General features: G+C 33.1%; 1 protein-coding gene across 10 annotated transcripts; it reads right to left on the reverse strand.

Moving 5' to 3' along the window:
* On the reverse strand, positions 442-6,717 carry LOC107625586 (isochorismate synthase, chloroplastic-like). Of its 10 annotated transcripts, none has more exons than XR_002357724.1 (15): positions 6,445-6,714; positions 5,914-6,323; positions 5,295-5,412; positions 5,073-5,189; positions 4,843-4,989; positions 4,477-4,551; positions 4,329-4,397; positions 4,004-4,122; positions 3,852-3,909; positions 3,274-3,384; positions 3,018-3,102; positions 2,116-2,194; positions 1,577-1,638; positions 1,169-1,272; positions 442-687 (listed from the first exon to the last, which is right to left on the reverse strand). XR_002357724.1 is itself a non-coding variant. In XM_021116088.1 (15 exons), the coding sequence occupies exons 1-14, from the start codon at positions 6,550-6,552 to the stop codon at positions 1,216-1,218; spliced, it is 1,647 nt and encodes a 548-aa protein (XP_020971747.1). In that variant the 5' UTR covers positions 6,553-6,717; the 3' UTR covers positions 442-687; positions 1,169-1,215. The 10 variants fall into 10 exon arrangements, 6 of the variants coding, with proteins under 6 accessions (XP_020971747.1, XP_020971745.1, XP_020971744.1 ...); XR_002357723.1 differs by having other exon boundaries at positions 1,577-1,669; positions 2,048-2,194; positions 6,445-6,712; XM_021116088.1 differs by having other exon boundaries at positions 2,048-2,194; positions 4,004-4,102; positions 4,493-4,551; positions 6,445-6,717.

The raw sequence follows: 21,615 nt of genomic DNA on the forward strand, positions 1-21,615 counted from the left end.
CAACTTGGTCGTTTGGATGCATCAATCAGTGGAAAAAAGATTGTGGTAAAAACCCATTGAAGCCACGTTTCAGTTCAGATGGTGATTAATTTATGATTGATTTTCAATTCTAACCTTATTTTGATGGTGTGCATTCACATCCGATGCCAGTCACCAAAAAAAAAAAAACATCCGATGCCAATAGTTCAACAACCAAGATTATAAAAAGTATCAAGCAGGAAATGTTACCAACTCATGCAGTGGCTTTGTGAATCATAATTATTTACTAGAAATACTTACTCTATTTGGAATTAAATTTCTTTACGTGTAAACAGTCAGATAATATACTAAATGTATCGCTGGATAAGCATAATACTAAGATCATAGTAATTTGTGTTTTATATATTAAAAATAAATCACTTTATTTCTTCTCCTTTTGCAAATTATTGAGATCATACAAAATAAGAAATATTACACACTAGTGTATACATATTATTATTATTATTCTTATACAATGTTTTTTATATTTCTTTGCTCAAAAGAGTACAAATATTCGGGAGAAAGAATTGCTGTCATGACTTCTCAACCCATGAATACAAATCAGCAGTTGTTGAATCTACTCTAAAGAGCAGTAATTGAGTCTTTAAAATAACATAAATAAATAGCTTATAATGTTTTATTCTATATGGTGTTGTCCAAAGCCTCCACCTAAGAAAAAAAACAACATAATCTCAAACTTTATGTGGCAAAAATGCAATATACCAATTTTTTGTACTGACATGCAAAAGCTAGTTCAGACCAAGATAATAATATCTCAGATGTTTTAGAATCATGAAAAAAAATCTATCAACTTTAAATCCACCAAACAAGTTGATTTTCATTCTTCTTTTTTAAGGGTTGTGTATAAAGAAATTGAAAAAGAAAATGTTAATTTTGACAAATCTTGCTTGTCTACTTTGTGCTTACCATCATCTAGATGATTTAATTTTATTTTAATGAGATGTATAAAAAACAAAAATTACCATCAATCACTAAACATGTTTCCCCAGAAGCTATGCATCAAAATTCTTTGATAAATATTTTTCAACTTGCAATTTTAATACTTGGCAACTTTAAATGGCATGGTATTAATCCTTGACCTCCCAAGAAAAAATTGAAAAATGAAATGAATGGTAGTTAGGAAGTTTACCAGCATAAATAGATATCGAAGACGCTAACCGAATCAGTTGATGGAGCTCATTTACAATCTACTTTTTGTCTGAGAGGCAAGTCAAGTTTGAGCAACTTGGTGAACTACAAAACATGTCAGCAACAATTGATGCAATCAATTTTTGTCATCATAACATTATATCAATTTTAGATCAATCTCATGCTCTCTCTTAGTCTATTATTTTTCTCTATCTATATAATGCTAACCTGTCTCGACTCGCTATATTAGTATTTACTAAGCATAGAGACGAAACCAAACATTTTAAATAATGATTTACACAAAACTAAAAACAAATCTTTAATTCTTTTCGAGTTGTCAAAATAGCAAAATCAGCCATAAAAGATTCCACCTACAGAATGAGATGGATTTTTTTTTTCACAAATTCACCTGAGATGTCTTGAGTTCTAGTTCATCCCACTCCAAGTAAGGATTGCTTCCTTCCACTATCCCTGTTCCAGCATATATCAATGCACCGTGATCCTAAAAAGAGATTGAATAAACTCGTATGATTTGCTTGCTTTTAAAGATTTAAATATTATTGCTAATACTAATAATGGTCTTCTTGAAATTATAGGGATTTCTTGAAACAGATTTTCTATTTCACAATTTTGCCGGGTTTTGCAAAAATCATTCCTACCAGTTTCAACAGAAAAACAGAAAAATTTTGCACACAACAATAATAATAATAAAAATAGTAGTGAATAGTGATATTATACCATATTAAAGGTACTTACTGCTACTTAAGCAATAGAATTATCACGTTTTCCCTTACTTTATATACATGTTACAAACACTAATCACTCATCAAAATCTGATAATAATATCAATCTATGCAAACTATATGTGGCAGTGTGGCACCTCTTTTTTCTCCACTAAGGAGGAAAAAATCCTCAAAATTGCAGCTAACCTTTTCCACCAATGCTGACCTGATGCCAACAGCAAACTCGCTCTCTCCGCCGCCGAACCAACCAACAGGTCCGGCATACATCCCTCTATCAAATACTTCTGAACATCAATGTAAAAAATGAAAAAATTAACATAAGTTTATTCAAGAGAATAGAAATCATAACTTGGTCAAACCAAACTTGAAACATCAACCACATTTTCTTCTTTATCACCTTATTAACCAGCATGCTCTAAAATGATTAATACCAATCTAATCATATCACATGTTTCATAAATGAGTGAAGGTTCATTTGGTCCTTGACTTTGCTGATCATTTCCGTCCCATCTTTATACCAAAATGCTCTTTTTGAAATTTCATAGACTAAAATGTATTGCCTTATAAAATCAAGGACCGAAATGAACCTTAGAAAAACTAACACTCAATTGGAAGGCAGGTATAAGCTTGTCTACCAAGGCATGATTTATTTCCCAGAAAATCAAGAAATTCCATTTTCAAGTATTGAAACAAAATTCCTCAACAACAAAAAGATTTTTTTTAATAAAGAGGGTTCTAGGATTGTAAGTCAAGAAAATTCATCCAACAGAAATTGACATATTTGCAGTAACAAAATTTACACTGATTCATAATAATCAACTCCTCTGATTTCTCTAATAATCACTGTGCCAAATCACAACATTTTCTACTTGCATAAAATATGCAGTCATATTAGAGTGAAATGAATGACCACCAATCACCATTGTCAACAAGCTAGCTTGCATGGATTTTCAGGCCCCACTAAAATTTATGTTCCTCTTTTAAGTTAAGTAAAGAATATTATATAAAAAAATCTATAAGAAAATGTAACTACTGCTAAAATTACCCTAAAAGAAAAAAAAGGATTAAACATCAGAAATAATAATGATGTAGAGAAAATGGATGCACCTGTTTTTGCAATTAAAAGTTGTGCCTCTTCTGTTGGAAACCCACAAACTGCTGGACTTGGGTGAAGAGATGACAAAATTTTAAACTATTAAAAGGAAAAAAAACAAAAAAAGAAAAAAGAAAGGAAAGCAAGAAAGATTCACAAACTTGTTGTATGGTGGGTACTAATAAAATTACTTCATTTGGAGAACCAAAAATTCGAACCTTTAAAGGAGTAAAAGTAGGGTACATAGCACTCAAATTTTACTATGATTACCTCGTCTTCTTCGCTTCTTAACCTGCCGGCTAATTGAGCAAATAAATGTTGGATCCTGGGGAGCTTTCTTATCATTTTCTTTGGCTTAATTACAACCTTTTCACACACTCCCTGTTGAAAAAAACAACAACCAGATGCAAGTTTTATCCTTATCATAATCATAACCATGGAAGGTCCAACATAACTACAAGAAGATGGAAAAGGTAATATGGTAAATTAAACTGTACATTGAGTTCAGCATTACACAAAAACAAAATACAGCCATTGTCAATGACAATTTGTTTTGTATTTAACTTAGCGAATGCTAATGCGCTCGGAAGAAAGTAAGGAGTGTAGCCCTCTTTGAACTCCATAAATCTTAAATCCTAAAACCTAAATTATGAACTCTAAATATCTGAACCTAAATTCTAAATTCTAAACTTTAAATCCTAAATCATAAATTCTAAATTTTAAATTTGAGTCATTGATATAAAATATAATAAATAAAGAACTAAGATTTGTCAAGTTAACAAGGAGTGCAGCACTCCTTACCTACAAAAAGTGAAATTAACCGAGAAAAAAAAGTCAAAGAAACTCACCTCTAATTTTCTTCTTATGGTATCTCTTACTATGGTGAACTCAATATCATCCTTTGGACTGTAAATATGTGAAGAAACTTATACAACAAATTTGGGGAGCTAGACACAATGAAAATAGTGGTAACCACAGGCATCAAGGAATATAAGTTAACCTTGTAAGCAAGTCAAGTTCTATTTGACGATCCAGTGCCATCGACACTCCTCTAGCTCGAGTTCCAGCCAAAGCCTCACTAGTAATGTGGAGCCATTTTCTGTGAAATAGTTGCTCTGGCTATTCATCAAGTTCATAGAAATTAAAATGGCAACAGAGCAGAAGAATTCATCATTGTTGATATTCACCGAATATTTCTTGAACAGGTTATCCATTGGATGACTCTCAAATTAAGAAAACTAACAACAAAGTGAAATTCATCTTCTGATATATAAATTCTGGAATTTTCAGCATGTAGAATGCAATGAAATAAGTTATAGACTTACTGTATTTCCGATAAATGCAGGTGCATTTGGCGGCTGAAGGAGAAACTGGTATGCATTTTCGCTCTCAACCTACACACATTTGAAATTCATTACTTCTTGATGCCAAGACACCATTTTAAGTGTCAAAATTCAAAGAAGATTTCAATACCGTTAAGCAAGCTAACCACGTAAGCGGATCAATGTTAGTAGTAGGCACTACTCTTGTACTACGAGCCAGCACAACCTGAATTTCCAATATAACAAAGATGAATTTTTTTTTATTTGACCAAGGAAAATAGTACTCATATATATATAAGATAAGAGGTAAAAAAAATAAATTTGTAATGTAGTACAATTCTTAGAATCCTATCTTGAACTACCTAGTTGATTATAAAAACAGTAATCGACATAGCACGCATATAAGACAGAATGATTACACATGGTTAAAGAGAGTGTTTTCAAATGAATTCTTGTGACGCAAGTTATGATATCAATGTAAGAAATCAAAACATGGTCGGAAAAATTATAGGTTTACCTTGGTTAGTAAGGAGTTGTTTTTCTTTATCATCTCCAAAGCTCTGTTAACAGCAATATCCCAATATATTTTACTTGGAATATCATGGCTACTTAGTATTAATGTTGGAGGAGCTTGTTTCGGAAACCTCACAATCGAAGCAGAAACCTGCAGCCCAAAATTTTAGTTTGAACTCTGAACTAAATCTCTGCCTAATAATAAGTAAAGTAACAGAATCAATTTGGAATCACCTTGCTAAGGGTTTCTTGGAGAGCATTGATTGCATCTTCCCAGGACCAAGAAATTGTATTGTCCCACGCAATGGTCGTAGTGAGCATCGATCCTCCTTCAAGCTCATTAAACTCAACCTGTCAATTTTTTTGGGCTTGGTATATCTAGCTGCTGATGCTATAAATACTATCAACAATGGAATAAGTAATTAGTGGTTTTTTGAAAGAATGCAATGTATGCACCTGAGGAATCACGAAGTAGAAAGAACCGAAAGGCAGCCACTCTGATGACACCTTAGCTTTTGCGTTGAATCGGATGGCTCCGTATGCACGAATCAATGGGCAGCTCTCAGAAAGAAACCTTGAAAGTAAGTTGTTTTATCAGGAACTAAACACAAGCAAAACAATAATAAGCATTCAATGGAGCAATGGTGCCGGGGGATATTAGAGTCATGAAAATTTATTATTTTTTATTATTACTTAATCTAATTAATAAATTTTTATTTTATATTTTAAAAAATTAATAATTAATTAATAAATAAAATTAATAAATTTTAATAATTATCTAATATTTAAAAAAAAACAAAAAAAGTTGTGAGGTCACATGGCGTGTTAAGGGACACGGAAACAACCAAATAAAAAAAATAAGAGGAATGCTAGAAACCAGCAATTTTTATGATTTGTAGCCATCAAATAGTCATCAATGATAGTTTTAATGGTGTGAGATGAATGTTCATCTAATGACTCACTTTTCTTTGTTAGTTACATGTTGATTAGAATTTAACAAAGTTGCTGTTCTCTAGACTTTTTCAAAAAATAAATAATAGAAGTTTGTTTGTTGAAGGAAAAAAAAATGACTTACCTCCTAATGGATATCCAATCCCAATAGGAAAAGGGGTGTGGCTGGCAAAAAGAAACGGCAGAGCCAACACCGGCAACGCTAACCAAGCTTCTGCCATTAGAGTCAAAAGAATTGTGTTCCCTGCCGGAGAAGAAGCAGCGAGGAAGGAGCAGGTGGTTCTGTGAGTGGAGCCAATCAATGGCCTCAACCTCTTCCTCCTCAATGGGGACCTGCAGCCTCACTATGCCCGAAGAGCTCCGATATGGAGGCTCTGATTTCATCTTAGAAATCGTCATTTTCAGGCTGTACAAAGCCATTGAAGTTGTTGCAACCGGTTCCAACGTTTGTGTCTCTATTGTCCCAACAGGCCCTCTTGACTGTCCTTTTCTGCAGCCATTCATTGAAAGATAGCATCCATGGCACAATGGTCTCTGAACAATCACCAATAACAAAATAAAAACATATGACTAGTGTAAATATTAAAGATAGCGACATAATTAAGAGGAATTTTGGAAGACAAAGAAAGAATTAAAAGTGAGAGAGGAGTATTACTTGGTGAAAATGAAGAGTGTAAATAGAGTGTTGCTTCTTGGAGAGAGGAAATAAGAGGAAGGTGTTTGTGCATTTTGTGAGAGACTTGTGAGCAGAAGCTGTTGCCATAAGTGAGTTTTAGTATGTGTGAGGGAGCATAAGAGAGAGAGGGTGTGTGTGTGTGTGTGTGATGAAATGGTGGCTAGCTTGTGTTGTAAGAAAATGTGAGAGGATATGATATGATATCGAACGAAATTATATGGATTTTATAGGTGGGACTCGACATTCATTTGACTCTAGAGTCTGGAGGATGACCTTTTAATCTTTTATATATTCCCTCCATGATTTCAATTGGATTAGAGTGTTTTTATTTTCCTATTGAACTATTGAAGATTACACGTGTATGTTACTCCCTTTGTTTATACTTGATAGTTTTATCTATATTCTCAAAATCGAACCGAAGATGAAAGAGATTTAAAAATTCAACTTAAAATAATATATTTATTTATGAAATATATAATTAAAAAAAATGGCTTTTTAAATAATTATTTAAATCAATTCAACCGATTAATTAATTTTTTCAGTTTTTGGCTTATTTTGTTAAACAATTTTACCAAAGTTACAAGAACCAAACCGTCAATAAATTGATCAAGTTACTAATTTAACGGTTTAATCATCCAACCAAAATCAAAATATAATTGAATCGGTTTAATTAAATATAAAATAAAATTATTAAAAATTTAGTATATAATTTTAAATATTCAAATTACAATTTTTAAGTTAATAAAATTTAAAATTTTCTAATTTTACATAATAACTTATCTATATTTTATCATTAAAAATTCATAAACAAACTCAAACATTAAAGTTCATGAAAAATATCAAAACATAATTTATAATCAGCAACCCTACAACAAATAAGAAACTAATTTAGAATAAGAATAATAGTACAAAGTTAACTCTAAAATTTGACAACAATCAATAATAATTAACTCAACAAAACCAACAATTAACATTAACAATAATTAAAAATTAAAAAAATTAATTAACTTAAAAACACAACCATTAACTCAGAAAGAAAAACAATCAACAATAAAAAAAATTAACTCAAAAAACCAATTAACTCACAAATATAAAATTGAAGAAGCGAGGGAGAGCTTGAAGAGAACCTCAATGACACAAGAAGAGAACCGCGACTGTGTGAATGCCGGCAGTAACGTGAGTTTTCGACAATAAAAAAGGCAGTGGGAGTGAGTGTGGATATTGGGTAGGAATATGAACTCTTATTTTGATTCCTCAACATATGCGGCTTGGGTGAGGGTGAGAGAGAGTGCGGTCAGAAAGAGAGAGAGAACGATGGGAAACCAAAAAGCGCCGGGAAGAAAATGAACGTGTCCGTAGGTTCTATGCATGTGAGTGATGCCGACGGGAGAAGTGGGAGGCTCAGTTGAGACTAGTCCGGTGATGGCGACGGCACCCTCTGACTGACGAAGTGTAGCTCGGCAGTAGAGAAGGTGGGGGTGAGTGGTTGTAGGCTTCTCTGATGTATGAGAGACTAATGAGGTGAGACATGAGATGTTGTATTGTCTTACTGGGTTTGCAAATTTTTTATTTTTTTAAGGGTAGAGTATTATTTTAGTATCAATCTTAGGGTCAAATCTTAATTTGATCCCTAACGTTTTAACCTAAGGTTTTAAACGTTTTATTTTTGTTTTAAAAAGTTTGAAACAAGTTTAATGTTGTCTTACCATTAAATTTGATATTAATAGTTAACGGAATGAGTAATGTAAATATTAATAACGTTACTAGTTAAGTTATATATTCTTTCATGCGCTAGAAAAACATAATCAAAATCTTCTTGTAATACTTCTTCTCCTCAATATTCATTTTATACAAAACTTCAAATTCTAACAATCAATTATCAACGCTCCAAAATAAAAAGAAAAACTCTTATATTAGTGATTGTTGGTTGATCGATTTTACTTAGATACTAAAATCGAATGATATTGCCTCTTTAATATGCGAATTGTTTACGTCAAATTTAATGGTGGGACAAAATAATACTTTACCCTTCTTTTATTAGTAAAATGACCTTACATTGCATATTTTTAGTGAACCGAACAAACTCCAAAAAATTAGATCGGTTCATATAATTCATCGATTAACCGTTGATTCGACCATTTTTTACTGATTTTTTGCTAGATAATTTTTCACCTTAATCGAATTGATCAAAAAATTGATTTTCGATTAATCCAGTTGAATTGGACGGTCCGATTTGATTTTCATAACCGTAATTTTTACTACAAACTAGTGTATGTTTTTCGTACCTTGAACGGGATATATACAAAGTTATAATTAAAATCAAATTATCAAGACTTTTAATATTAAAATATTAAAAATAATTAATATTTGTCTTAATCAATTTAAGTTTGTTGAGTGATCATCTCACTCGTCCACTTAAACAACTATTAAGAGTTAGAATCTCGTCTTGTGTGTGTAGCAATCCATTGGCTAGCAATAAATCCTTAATAAATGGAGCATCAATACGTGGTTAGATTTGACAGGAGTACCCAAATACGTGGGTACCCAACCCGTCTATACCCGGTTGGGGAGGATAATAACTTGATCTGAGTCGGGGCTGATTTTGCTCAGGACAGGGTATGGTTGGGTTTAGGGTGTACCCGCCCCGGATATATACATATAAACGCTTTTTAGGAATTAGGATTTGCCTCACATCACAAATTCAGTGATTCACAACTTCAGTCTATACTCTATCGCCATGCAAGAGAAACCTAGTCATCCTCACTCAGAGTCTTCTTCTTCTCGGCTTCTTCACAAAAATCCTCATAGCTCCCGTCATCGTCGTTGCTGAGCCCATTGCTGCCTACCCCTTTACAGCTCTCATCTTCCTTCACAACTCATGTTGCCATCACTGGTTATTATGAGCCTAAGCATTGTCCTTGCAGTTTCATCTCAGTCTATCACCGAATAAAATAGAATTTTTATTCAAGTTGGACCAGTTGAAAATAGGCATGCATGAGATTGTTTTTTCATGTCAGAATTTTCTCATCCAAATTTGATCTATGTGGTTGAGTATTTTAGTATGGTGATCATCGTGGTTTCGTTACGACACTAATGTGATAAAAACTGCGGTAATTTCATAAAATTTATAGAATGTGATTATCTCAGAAAAATATATATGTATAGCCTAAATGAAAGATTGTTAGAAAATTATTATTTCTTAATATATTTATGGGCAATTCATATGTTAATTATAATCGCAAATTAAGTAATTTCACATTAAATGGCTTATATAACGGTGATCTCATTTATTGTCATAAATATTGAATTAAATAAGTCATTATTACTTTTGATTTGGATAAATGAGATTAAAACTATAGATACTATTTTATTTGAGTTTTAGGGTTTAATGAGTGTCACATTCAAATATAAATAATGACTTCAGGATTTTGGTCTCCAACACATCAAACTCGCCTCCGTAGCTCTTTTTTCATAGTGAAGTTGTGATTTAGCTCTATCAAAAATACAGAAAGTTTTGGTTGACGAAGATCAAATAATCACAAGAGCCAAGCTCCCTGATCTCAATCATGCTCTCGAATGAAAGGACGCTTCCGCTTTCTCAATTATATTTCTTAATGATTTAACATGGATGATCTTGAGGTTGAGAAATCATAAAATTTTCAGATAAAATAGAATTTTTATTCAATCAAATGATGATAAATAAATTTATTGAATTAAATTATATTAATGTGATCATTGGATGATAAAGAATGTTAGAAAAATAAATAAATAATATTTTAAGAGTATAGAAAGATTAAATTGTCATTTCAATTTACTTTTTTAATCAACAACAATAAATACCTTAAATTAATTAATTTTTTACAAAAAATTATATACTTAAAATTATTTCATTTCTTCAAAAATCTTTTGAACATACAATGGTTCAATGAGAGGTTGACTATTGAGAATTGAATATAATATTTTTAAATTCATATTTTCAATAAAAAGATGTACTTAGTTCTATCCATCCTAAATAATTCTATATTCACCATTACTTATCCATCTAAATAATTCTAACATTGATAGAATATTGTTTTTAGATGCAAAAAATTTAAAATATATTTATTCTATTTCAAAAATTAATATTCATATTTAACTTAGAAATTCAACAACAAATATGGCAAAAAATATTACATTTTTAGTTAAAAAAGTAAAATATCTACAAATATATTTTTGTGCTTTAGCTTTAAATTTTTCAAAAAAATTTAGCAAGTTAATGGAATCAAATCATATTTCTATAACGTATGTAAGAATGTATATTACACATAAATAAAAATGTTAGGTGTAAAAAGAACAAATACATAAATTAAAGTAAAATAGAGAAAAATAAGAACTAATAAAATATTGAAGGAAAGAAATATAAATAGAAGAGAAACAAAATTATTAAACGGAAGAGAAATAATTTAATAAATTTTATGTGTATATAACAAATTTTTTGGTTAAGTCTTTTATATTTTATGATTGATAAATTTTCTCTACAAAACATAAATTTGTGATGAATTATTACAATCATAATTAATTAAGAAAATCAAGAAAAAATTATAAAAAAATCAAATAAAAGATAAAAAAATAGAGTACAAATTTATTTTGAAACTAAAAATTTGTTAATTGTGCTAGAAATTCTAAAAATTTGTATCTTATTATATAATCAAATTTGTTACTCAGTTCAACTTCATTATCCCTTTGTATCCAAAAAAGTATATAATGTCACACTTTTTTCAAAAAAGATGAAGCTCTTCAAATACATGGTATTATAATGTATAATTTAAGAACAATAAGATAAAAAAATATCTAAAATTTTATAATAGTATTTGAAATTTTCAATGACGATAATATAAAGAGTTTAAATCTACCAAATGAATTCAATAGTTACCCTTTGCACATCTTATTGAAATTTGAATTTTAACATTTAATTTGTATCTTTTTTTTCTTCTAATATAAATTATTTTTGACAAATAATAAGAAAAATATCTATTAGACCAAAAAAATTCTATCAAAGAATTATTATAAGGATATTTATAATTAGAGAAGAAAATAATAAAAGTATTAATAATAATGAAAAAAAGAAATGAAGCTCATATTAAAGAATTTTATAAAAGAAATAATAAAGTTCATATTAATAATAATAATGTTGAGGAATGATGTTGCTGCTTTAGGCTTCTAGCCTCCGCCTTTGGGCATCAATTTTTATTTCTTTCTTTGCTTTTTTATTTAAATTATCAAGTTATAAAAAAATAAAGAACAATTCAAGAAAACAAAAATATCAAGATCAATAGTAACTATACAAACCAAAATACATAGGAGAAAAAAAACTATTATATGATAGAATTAACATGAGTATATTTCATCATTAAATAAACAAAATTAACGCAAAATAAAATTATACGTAAAGAGAAAAAAAAAAGAGTTAAAATATCCAAAGTGATAAAAAGATTATTTTATAGAAGACTATAAAATAATAAACTTCTAACTAAATTAAATTGTATTTATTATTATTAGAAAGGGTAAGAGAGAGCAGTAGAGAAAAGGTTTGTGCGTATTCAAGTTGTGTAGAATGATATAATATAGAAGGGTATTTATAGATACTAAGAGAATCGAAATAATAAAGACGTAATATCCTATAATAAATATTCAGATATGTTAAATAATGCTACTTGATCCTAATTATACTCTAACATACCCTCTCAAACTCAAGTGGCAACTTGAGTTTGAAACTTATTTGAAATAACTAAATAAATAAAAAAAATACATAAACTGATAGAACGGGTGCAGATAGAACTGCCTGAAGAAAGCGCAGACAGAACTGTCGGAAGGAAGCGTAGATGGAACTACCAGAAAGAAGCACAGATGGAATTGCTAGAAGGAAGCATAGACGGAACTGGCACAAGAAAATGTGGACGGAACTTCCCGAAGGAAGCGCAGATGAAACTGCCGGAAGAGAATTCAGACGGAACTGCCGAAAAAGAACGTAGATGGAACTGCCGCAATAGTAGTGGCCAACTGCCGAAAAATTGTTGAAAAGATGGTGAACTGCCGAAAAACTACTGAAAAGTGACAAAGTGCGAAGAGATGACAAACTATTGGAAGGTGATGAAAAGTATATGGTTTCTCTATGAGAATAAGTAAGTAGTAGATGAGCTAATCGGTGGGGATCAAAAAAGCATCAAAGCATTGACCAAACAGAGGGAAAAAAATGCTGCAGAAGAAAAGTATGAAAAGTACAGTGATTTCACCAAAAAAATCAACTTATCCTTCCCAAAGAGGATACCATGACTCTGATACTATGTTAGAAAGGGGGGAGGGAGTGACGGAAAAAAATGTCAGTGAAGAATTTCTCAATAAAATCGCGTTGCAATTATAGATCTAAACCGACAATTAAACTTCAATCAATGTTTAATTGTTTGTCACTTAAGCAAACTCAATAAAATTAACTGAATTATTTAAACCTTGGGTCGTCTCTCAAAGGAATCGCATGAAAGTGTAATTTATTATTCGCTATGGGGTATATTTTGAGGTTTTTGTAATAAGAAACAAGAAAGTAAAATGGCAAAAAAATAAACTAATAACTAAGAAAGCTCTTAGCAAGGAAAGAGAATTAGAAGTCCTATCCTTATTATCGTCATCAATTGTGATGGTAAATGTAAATTGCCTTCACTTAATTAACCTCTAACCAATGAAGAAAAGTCAAGTGCATACAATCTACTTGAGTTCACAAGTCCTAGTCAACTCATAGTGAAAGACTAGATTTAGTGAAGTTCAAGTTAACCGGCAATCTTCAATTACCAATCAACAAGAGACTTTGACAATTCAAGAGTCTCCAAATCATCAACCCAAGCTAAGAACACAAGAATATATTTTAAAATTCGACCAAGAATTTTATCAAACACTTGAAAAGCACAAAATAAAAACATGAAAAACTAATAAGAAATAATAAAATCCAAGACTAACAATTGCAAGAAAACAATAACACAAATTAAAGAAAGCATTAATAACATGAAAATATAAATTACATTAATAAAGATCAAGAATAGCAAGAGTGCATATCATAAAGGCAACAAAGTGAAGGAAATAACAAGTAGAATTAAAGGACAAAGGTGCAGGAACAATAGGTTGCAAGGAAATGTAAATGAAAACAAGAATTGAATCTAAATCTAAGAAAAAATTGAAAGAAGAAACCCTAAAACCTAGAGAGAGGAGAGAGGCCTCTCTAGAATTCTACATTTAAAACCTAAAAATGTGTAAAAGTGAATGAATGATTCGAATGATTGAATGATGCCTCCGAGCTCCACTCTGCAGCCTCTTGTCTTCATTTTCGGGCCTGAAACTGGGTCAAAAGCATCCCAGAAATCACCCCCAGCGAATTCACTTTACTGAGGCACGTGACGCTCGTCATGTGTACGCTTCAGTCACGCATACGCGTCGTTTGAAGCCTGCACTATTCACGCGTAGGCGTCAGCCACGCGTGCGCTGATGGGTGAAAATTAGATTTCCACACAAACTCATCGGCAAGTGTACCGGGTCGCATCAAGTAGTAAAACTCACAGGAGTGAGGTCGATCCCACAGGGATTGATGGATCAAGCAACTTTAGTGAGGTGATTAGATTAGTTAAGCTAACAGTGGTGAATTGGGTGAAATTGAACTAGCAGAAAGTGAATTGCAGGAATTATAAATTGCAGAAGGTAAATTGGCAGAAGCTTAAAGAGCAAGAAAAGTAAATTGCATCAAATGTAAAGGGAATTGGGTGCTGCAAAATTAAAGAAAGCAGTAAATCAGAACTCAGAACAATTGCAGAAGAATTAAATTGCATGAAAAGTAAATTCAGATCACAGCAAACTCAAATGTAAAGTTACAGAAAGTAAAATTGCAAAAAAGGAAATTATAGCTGAGGATTGTAGAAACTGAAATTTCATAAACTGAATTCGATACTGAAATGTAGAAAGTGCAGAAAAATAAAAGTGTATCAAAGAGAGCCTTCTATTATACTCCTACTCCTACTCCTACTGCTGCCTACTACTATTGCAGCCTAACAGATCTTCCTCCTTCTGAAATGAAACTGATGCCTTTATATAGGCTTTACAAAATGAAAATAAAATTGAAATTGAAAGAAAATACAATTCAAATGAAATTCCTATTCTAACTGTTTCTTGTGCCTTTGAGTGATGAAAATAGGCTCTGCTTGCTTTGAATTTCACTTGGGCTTGGAATCAGATAAATTGAGTAGAAGTGATGCTTCCAGGAGAGCGTAGCGTTCATTTAGAGAACGGAGCGTTCGGGCACCCATGCGTACGCGTCCTTCACGCTTGCGCGTGCTTTTGCATTTTCGCCCATCGACGCGTACGCGTCACTTACGCGTACCCGTGACCTTCAGAAATTGGACTTCTAACGCGTACGCTTTCCATAAGCCTGCGCGTCCATACAGCGTTCAATTTGTGAACGTAGCGCTCGCTTTGACAGCGCTGCGCCACGCGTACGCATCACCCACGCTTGCGCGTCCTTCTTCAGGTAAGTCACACCCACGCGTACGCGTGGTCTTCCAAAGTTGCAATTTCGATGCGTGCGCGTCATCTACACGTGCGCGTCGATATATATTCTTCAATCCCAAATTCAGAATTGCCCGAAAACGCTCCTTTAGTTAACTTGGCGGTCTTTTTGCAAATGAGCGCTGATGGTGAAATAGAGCACGCTTCCTTGAATTAGTCATGAGCCACGCTTTTAAAGGCGTGGCCTAAGGCTCCAAAGCGTGCCTAAACTCCAAAATGTGCCCCAAAATTCTCTTTTCTCCTATTTTTGCTTATTTTGTGCTTTTTTGCTTCTTTTTCTTCTTATTTTCTACAAAGTTTATAAAATCAAAAGATCAAAGAAATATACCATTTAAACACAAAAGCATTCAATATTTAAGCACTAATCATCACTTTCTTGTATGAAAAAGCATAGAAAAACATGACATGATGACATGTCATCACAACACCAAACTTAAACCTTGCTTGTCCCCAAGCAAGAAAAGAATCATGCAATACAAGTTGACAATCCAAGGTAAGAAGAATAGCAACTTAATGTTCATGGTTGGCTAGTCTTTTATGCATGCTACAATCACAAAAGAAATGTAAATGATTAATGCTTCTATCTGGCTTATTTTATGAAATCTTTTCCTTATATTTCTTCCTTGAAACAAGCCTTTGATTTTCTTATTAGCTTCTCCTTTTGGGTGCCTTGCCCCATGAGTTGATAACAAAGCTACGACTTCTAAATGCTTTGTTTTCAAGTATTACCACTTGATACATAAGCACCACAAGCATTTAATTAGAGGACTTCTTTAAGCTCATTTATTTCTTTTCCTTACTCTCTAATCATTGATGCTCAGAGCCTTGAGATTTGAGGGAGTGCTTTTGCACTTGAGCCTAGCCTTGACTCTAAGTGTTTTGTTTTGAAGCTTTTTGCCTGATATATAAACACCACAAGTACTTAACAATTAAATTGTTATTGGTACTCAGAGCCTTCAGCTTTCTCATTCTTTCCCTTTTGCTTTTCTTGCCTTAATTTGCAATTGCTTTTTCAAGGTTTTCATGATTTCAAAAATTTCATAAAATGTCCTAGATGAAAACTTCAATTAAATAAAATCTAATGCAATTGAGCAACAATTAACCATACTAGCCTTCCAATATTTATATGCCCATGCTAAGTTCTTCTTTAATGATCTTGTTTGTTTATGATCATGATACTTTATTGCTTTTGAACTCACAAAATTCAAGTTGGTAGTCATAATGTCACAGCAAGATGTTAAAAATAATTAATCAAACTATGGTTATTCATAATACACATGCATACAGAGAAGATAAAGACAATCATGCAATTTATAGTGCTGGAAGTAAGTAGGAAGACAAAGGAGCGTTACCACCTTGCAGTTCATCTTCCTTGTTGTTGTCCTTTTCCTTCTATTCTTCCCCTTCCCATGCCAAACTCAGAATGCTTGCTCATCCTCAAGAAATAATTATAACAATGGTGATGGGGTCTAAAATGGACCATGAATGTCTTACACAATAAAAATGTTAGTAGTACATGTGTTTTAAGCAAGAAAAATTAAAGATAACAATCAAGGCACAGGAAATAGAGACATTGTGATTGCAAAAATAAGAGGGTGTGCATGATACATTGTATAAAAAATAAGTGGCACACCAAACTTAGTGTGACACTTTTACTTGGAATTGATGCAAGTATCCAGTATGGATTGGGAACAAATTTTGTTGCATAGCAACACCAAACTTAGAATGCAACCATATGTCAATTTATTTGAACTAAAACTAAACAAAAGAAACTGTTTTATGTTAAATACAATCACCAAGCGAAGAATCTGTCATGAATAGGGAATTCTTGGTGAGGTATTAATAAAAACAGTTAATAAAAGGAAGCATTAAAAATAGGAAAATGACTAAAACAAAGAGAAAACTAAAATGGTCTAACTAAAAGAAAGATAACACTGCAAAGGCATTATGATTATGCAGACAAGTGGTTGCTAAATAAAATGAATAGAAAATAAGTGGCACACCAAACTTAGAATCTTAGTGTGACACTTTCGTTTTTGATTTGATGCAATCATCCAGAAGGATTGAAAACAAATTGTTGTAGGGCAACACCAAACTTAGAATGTAATCATATGCCAATTTATTGAAATTAAACAAAGCAGACAGAGAAAGTAAACAAAGCAAAGAGATGAAATGTTACCTACGGTTGGGTTACCTCCCAACAAGTGCTCTTTTAGTGTCATTAGCTTGACATGTTGTTCTTCACTTTCTTCCTCTTCTTCCAGTTTGTTAAGAGGAATGACCTCAAGGGGGGAGAAGATTCAGCTATTGTCTCCTGTTTTGGTGTCTCCTCAGCAAGCTTCCTTTTGTAAGTTGCTTGTTTGAGCTTGCTTGCTGGATCAGGGGTAGGATTGTTTGCAGTTGACCTTTTCTTGAATGTTGTCATTGGTATCTTGGTCACAATCCTCTTCTCGGCGCTCTTGTTAGTTGCCTTTACTCCTTGGATATCAAGACATGGTTGCTGTGTGATTGTTGGAGCTTTATCTTCATCAAAAGCCTTTTGAATTGGTGGTTCAATGAGCCTTTCTTCTGTGCAACTTTCTGTCTCACTTGAGTATGGTCTTCCTTGATTGCCTTCCTCACTTTCTTGTTCTTCCACTTCCTCTTTTATACTCAACATTTGATTTAATAGAACTTTCATGGAGGAGGTTTGTTGTTCTTCCCAAGATTTCTTCATCTCCTCTTCATATCTTTCAATCACAGATTCAAGTGTTGAGAGTTTTTGGTTCAGGGAGGCTTGTGGGGGTTGTGAGTTTTCATGTTCTTTCGTCATCTCAAGTGGCTTTTGTAGATATGCAGTCTCAGGTTCAAATATCTCCACCACCTCATTAATCCTTGAAATTTTGCTTGACACAGATGTCTCTTCTTCTTGCTCTTCCACTTCCTCCTTCACATCCACCAATTAGTCTTCATCTTCCTTGCTCAACAGTTCTAAGTTTCTCCTCATTTTCTCTAAGTGCTCATCCATCTTCTTGAAGAGGATCTCTTGCTCTTTCTAGGATTGTTCTTGTCTTTCCAAGGATTCTCTAGTTCTCTCCCTAGAGTCTATGGCACTTTGCAGGCATTGTTCTGCTTGTAGCAAGAGAGAAGCAGATTGGGGTGGATTTTGTGGGTTTGTAGGTATTGTGGTGAAATTTTGTTGAGGGATATGAAATGAATTTTGTGAGTAATCAGGTGTGTCTTATGGTTGGTGAAATGAATTGTATGGATATTGGAGGAAACTTTGTGTTGAGGTATAGTCAAGTGATTAAAGATTTTCAAACGAAAAATGGAGAAGTGGGGTTTGACAACTTTCCATGAATGAATTGAAGGTTTACTCAAGTGATGATGGCTTTTGATTAATGGAGTATGACACATTGGGTGCTCTCTGATTTTTATCCTCCCAAGCATAATTTGAAGAATTGTTGAATTCATCACAGTATGGATCATCTTGTGGCACTGGGGGACAATCTTGCATGAATTTATTGAAAGCACACTCCAGTGATGATGTCTCTTGATGAGTGGAGTATGAACTATTGAATGTTGTTTGGTTTTGATCCTCCCACCCACAACTTGAGTGATTGTTGAATTCATTACTGTGTGGATTATTTTGTGGCATAAAGGAATAATCTTCCATGTATGTACTGACAGCATAATCAAGTGATAATGTCTTTGGATGATTAGAATGTGAATCATTGCAATTCCTTTCCCAGCCATCATTTGTGTGCGTGTCATAACAGTATGAGTCACTTTGTGGCTCTGGGAAGTAGTTCATTTCACTTGATTGTTCATACTCTCTCATTTCTTGTTGATATTCCCAATCACCATGAGGATAATGACCTAAATCATCTTGTGGTGGTGGGCAATATCTCATGAAATTGTCTTGATCATTTTGTGAAGCATATCCCCATTAGTTGGGTTGCTCAGAATTTGTTAATTCTTGGTGATACTCCTAGCCACCATTAGAATAATGACTTGAATCATTTTATGGTGGTGGAAAGTATCCCATATGATTTCCTTGCTCATCTTGTGGTTTTGAAGCATATCACAATGGATTGGAGTGCTCAGAATTTGTAATTTCTTGGTGATATTCCCAGCCACCATTAGAATAGTCAATTGGTGATGGTGGGTAATATCCCATAAAATTTGTTTGATCACAAGATGAGTTGAACTCCATTTAAATTTTGTAAAACACAATACCAGTGAAAATTGAAACTCATGTCACAGATGAAAATTTTTTAGTGAGGCAATAACTCAAACACCTTAGTATCAGTTTAAAACAGAAAGAAAAAACAAAGAAAATGCTTAATCTAGACTTCTCACCCACTTAATCATGTCGATCTATATCAATCCCCGGCAACGGCGCCAAAAAATTGATGGGTGAAAATTAGATTTTCACACAAACTCACCGGCAGGTGTACCGGGTCGCATCAAGTAGTAAAACTCACCGGAGTGAGATCGATCCCACAGGGATTGATGGATCAAGCAACTTTAGTGAGGTGATTAGTTTAGTTAAGCTAACAGTGGTGAATTGGGTGAAATTGAACTAGCAGAAAGTGAATTGCAGGAATTATAAATTACAGAAGGTAAATTGGCAGAAGCTTAAAGAGCAAGAAAAGTAAATTGCATCAAATATAAAGGGAATTGGGTGCTGGAAAATTAAAGAAAGCAGTAAATCAGAACTCAGAACAATTGCAGAAGAATTAAATTGCATGAAAAGTAAATTCAGATCACAGCAAACTCAAATGTAAAGTTGCAGAAAGTAAAATTGCAGGAAAGGAAATTGTACTAGAGGATTGCAGAAACTGAAATTTCATAAACTGAATTCGATACTAAAATGTAGAAGGTGCAGAAAAATAAAAGTGTATCAAAGAGAGCCTTCTATTCTACTCCTACTTCTACTCCTACTACTGCCTACTACTATTGCAGCCTAACAGATCTCCCTCCTTCTGAAATGAAACTGACGCCTTTATATAGGCTTTACAAAATGAAAATGAAATTGAAATTGAAACAAATTGCAATTCAAACAAAATTCCTATTCTAACTGTTTCTTGTTCCTTTGAGTGATGAAAATGGGCTCTGCTTATTTTGAATTTTACTTGGGCTTGGAATAAGATAAATTGAGCAGAAGTGATGCTTCCAGGAGAGCGTAGCGTTCATTTAGAGAACGGAGCGTTTGGGAACCCATGCGTACGCGTCCTTCACGCTTGCGCGTGCTTTTGCATTTTCACCCATCGACGCGTACGCGTGACCTTCAGAAATTGGACTTCTGACGTGTACGCGTGACATAAGCCTGCGCGTCCATACATCGTTCAATTTGTGAACGTAGCGCTCGCTTTGACAACGCTGCACCACACGTACGCATCACCCACGCTTGTGCGTCCTTCTTCAGATAAGTGACACCCACGCGTACTCGTGGTCTTCCAAAGTTGCAATTTTGACGCGTGCACGTCGATATCTATTCTTCAATCCCAAATTCAGAATTGCCCGAAAACGCTTCTTTAGTTAACTTGGCGTTCTTTTTGCAAATGAGCGCTGATGGTGAAATAGAGCACGCTTCCTTGAATTAGTCATGGGCCATGCTTTTAAAGGCGTGGCCTAAGGCTCCAAAGCATGCCTACACTCCAAAATATGCCCTAAAATTCTCTTTTCTTCTTTTTTTGCTTATTTTGTGTTTTTTTGCTTCTTTTTCTTCTTATTTTCTACAAAGTTTCTAAAATCAAAAGATCAAAGAAATATACCATTTAAACACAAAAGCATTCAATATTTAAGCACTAATCATCACTTTCTTGTATGAAAAAGCATAGAAAAATATGACATGATGACATGTCATCATAATACCAAACTTAAACCTTGCTTGTCCCCAAGCAAGAAAAGAATCATGCAATACAGGTTGACAATCCAAGGTAAGAAGAATAGCAACTTAATTTTCATGGTTGGCTAGTCTTTTATGCATGCTACAATCACAAAAGAAATGTAAATGATTTATGCTTCTATCTAGCTCATTTTATGAAATCTTTTCCTTATATTTCTTCCTTGAAACAAGCCTTTGATTTTCTTATTAGCTTCTCCTTTTGGGTGCCTTGCCCTATGAGTTGATAATAAAGCTACGACTTCTAAATGTTTTCTTTTCAAGTATTACCACTTGATACATAAGCACCACAAGCATTTAATTAGAGGACTTCTTTAAGCTCATTTATTTCTTTTCCTTACTCTCTAATCATTGATGCTCAGAGCCTTGAGTTTTGAGGGAGTGCTTTTGCACTTGAGCCTAGCCTTGACTCTAAGTGTTTTGTTTTCAAGCTTTTTTCCTGATACATAAACACCACAAGTACTTAACAATTGAATTGTTATTGGTACTCAGAGCCTTCAGCTTTCTCATTCTTTCCCTTTTGCTTTTCTTGCCTTAATTTGCAATTGTTTTTTCAAGGTTTTCATGATTTCATAAAATGTTCTAGATGAAAACTTTAATTAAATAAAATCTAATGCAATTGAGAAACAATTAACCATACTAGCCTTCCAATATTTATATGCCCATGCTAAGTTCTTCTT

Source organism: Arachis ipaensis, chromosome B02, assembly GCF_000816755.2.
Source record: "Arachis ipaensis cultivar K30076 chromosome B02, Araip1.1, whole genome shotgun sequence".
In the NCBI taxonomy this organism is placed as follows: Eukaryota; Viridiplantae; Streptophyta; class Magnoliopsida; order Fabales; family Fabaceae; genus Arachis; species Arachis ipaensis.

Coding starts and splice junctions, on each gene's coding strand:
- LOC107625586 (XM_021116085.1), bottom strand. CDS start 6,552: ATGGCAACAGCTTCTGCTCACAAGTCTCTCACAAAATGCACAAACACC. Junction 4,990..5,072: donor TCCAAGAAACCCTTAGCAAG/GTGATTCCAAAT, acceptor TTTGGGCTGCAG/GTTTCTGCTTCGATTGTGAG. Junction 3,385..3,851: donor CCATAAGAAGAAAATTAGAG/GTGAGTTTCTTT, acceptor TTTTTTCAACAG/GGAGTGTGTGAAAAGGTTGT.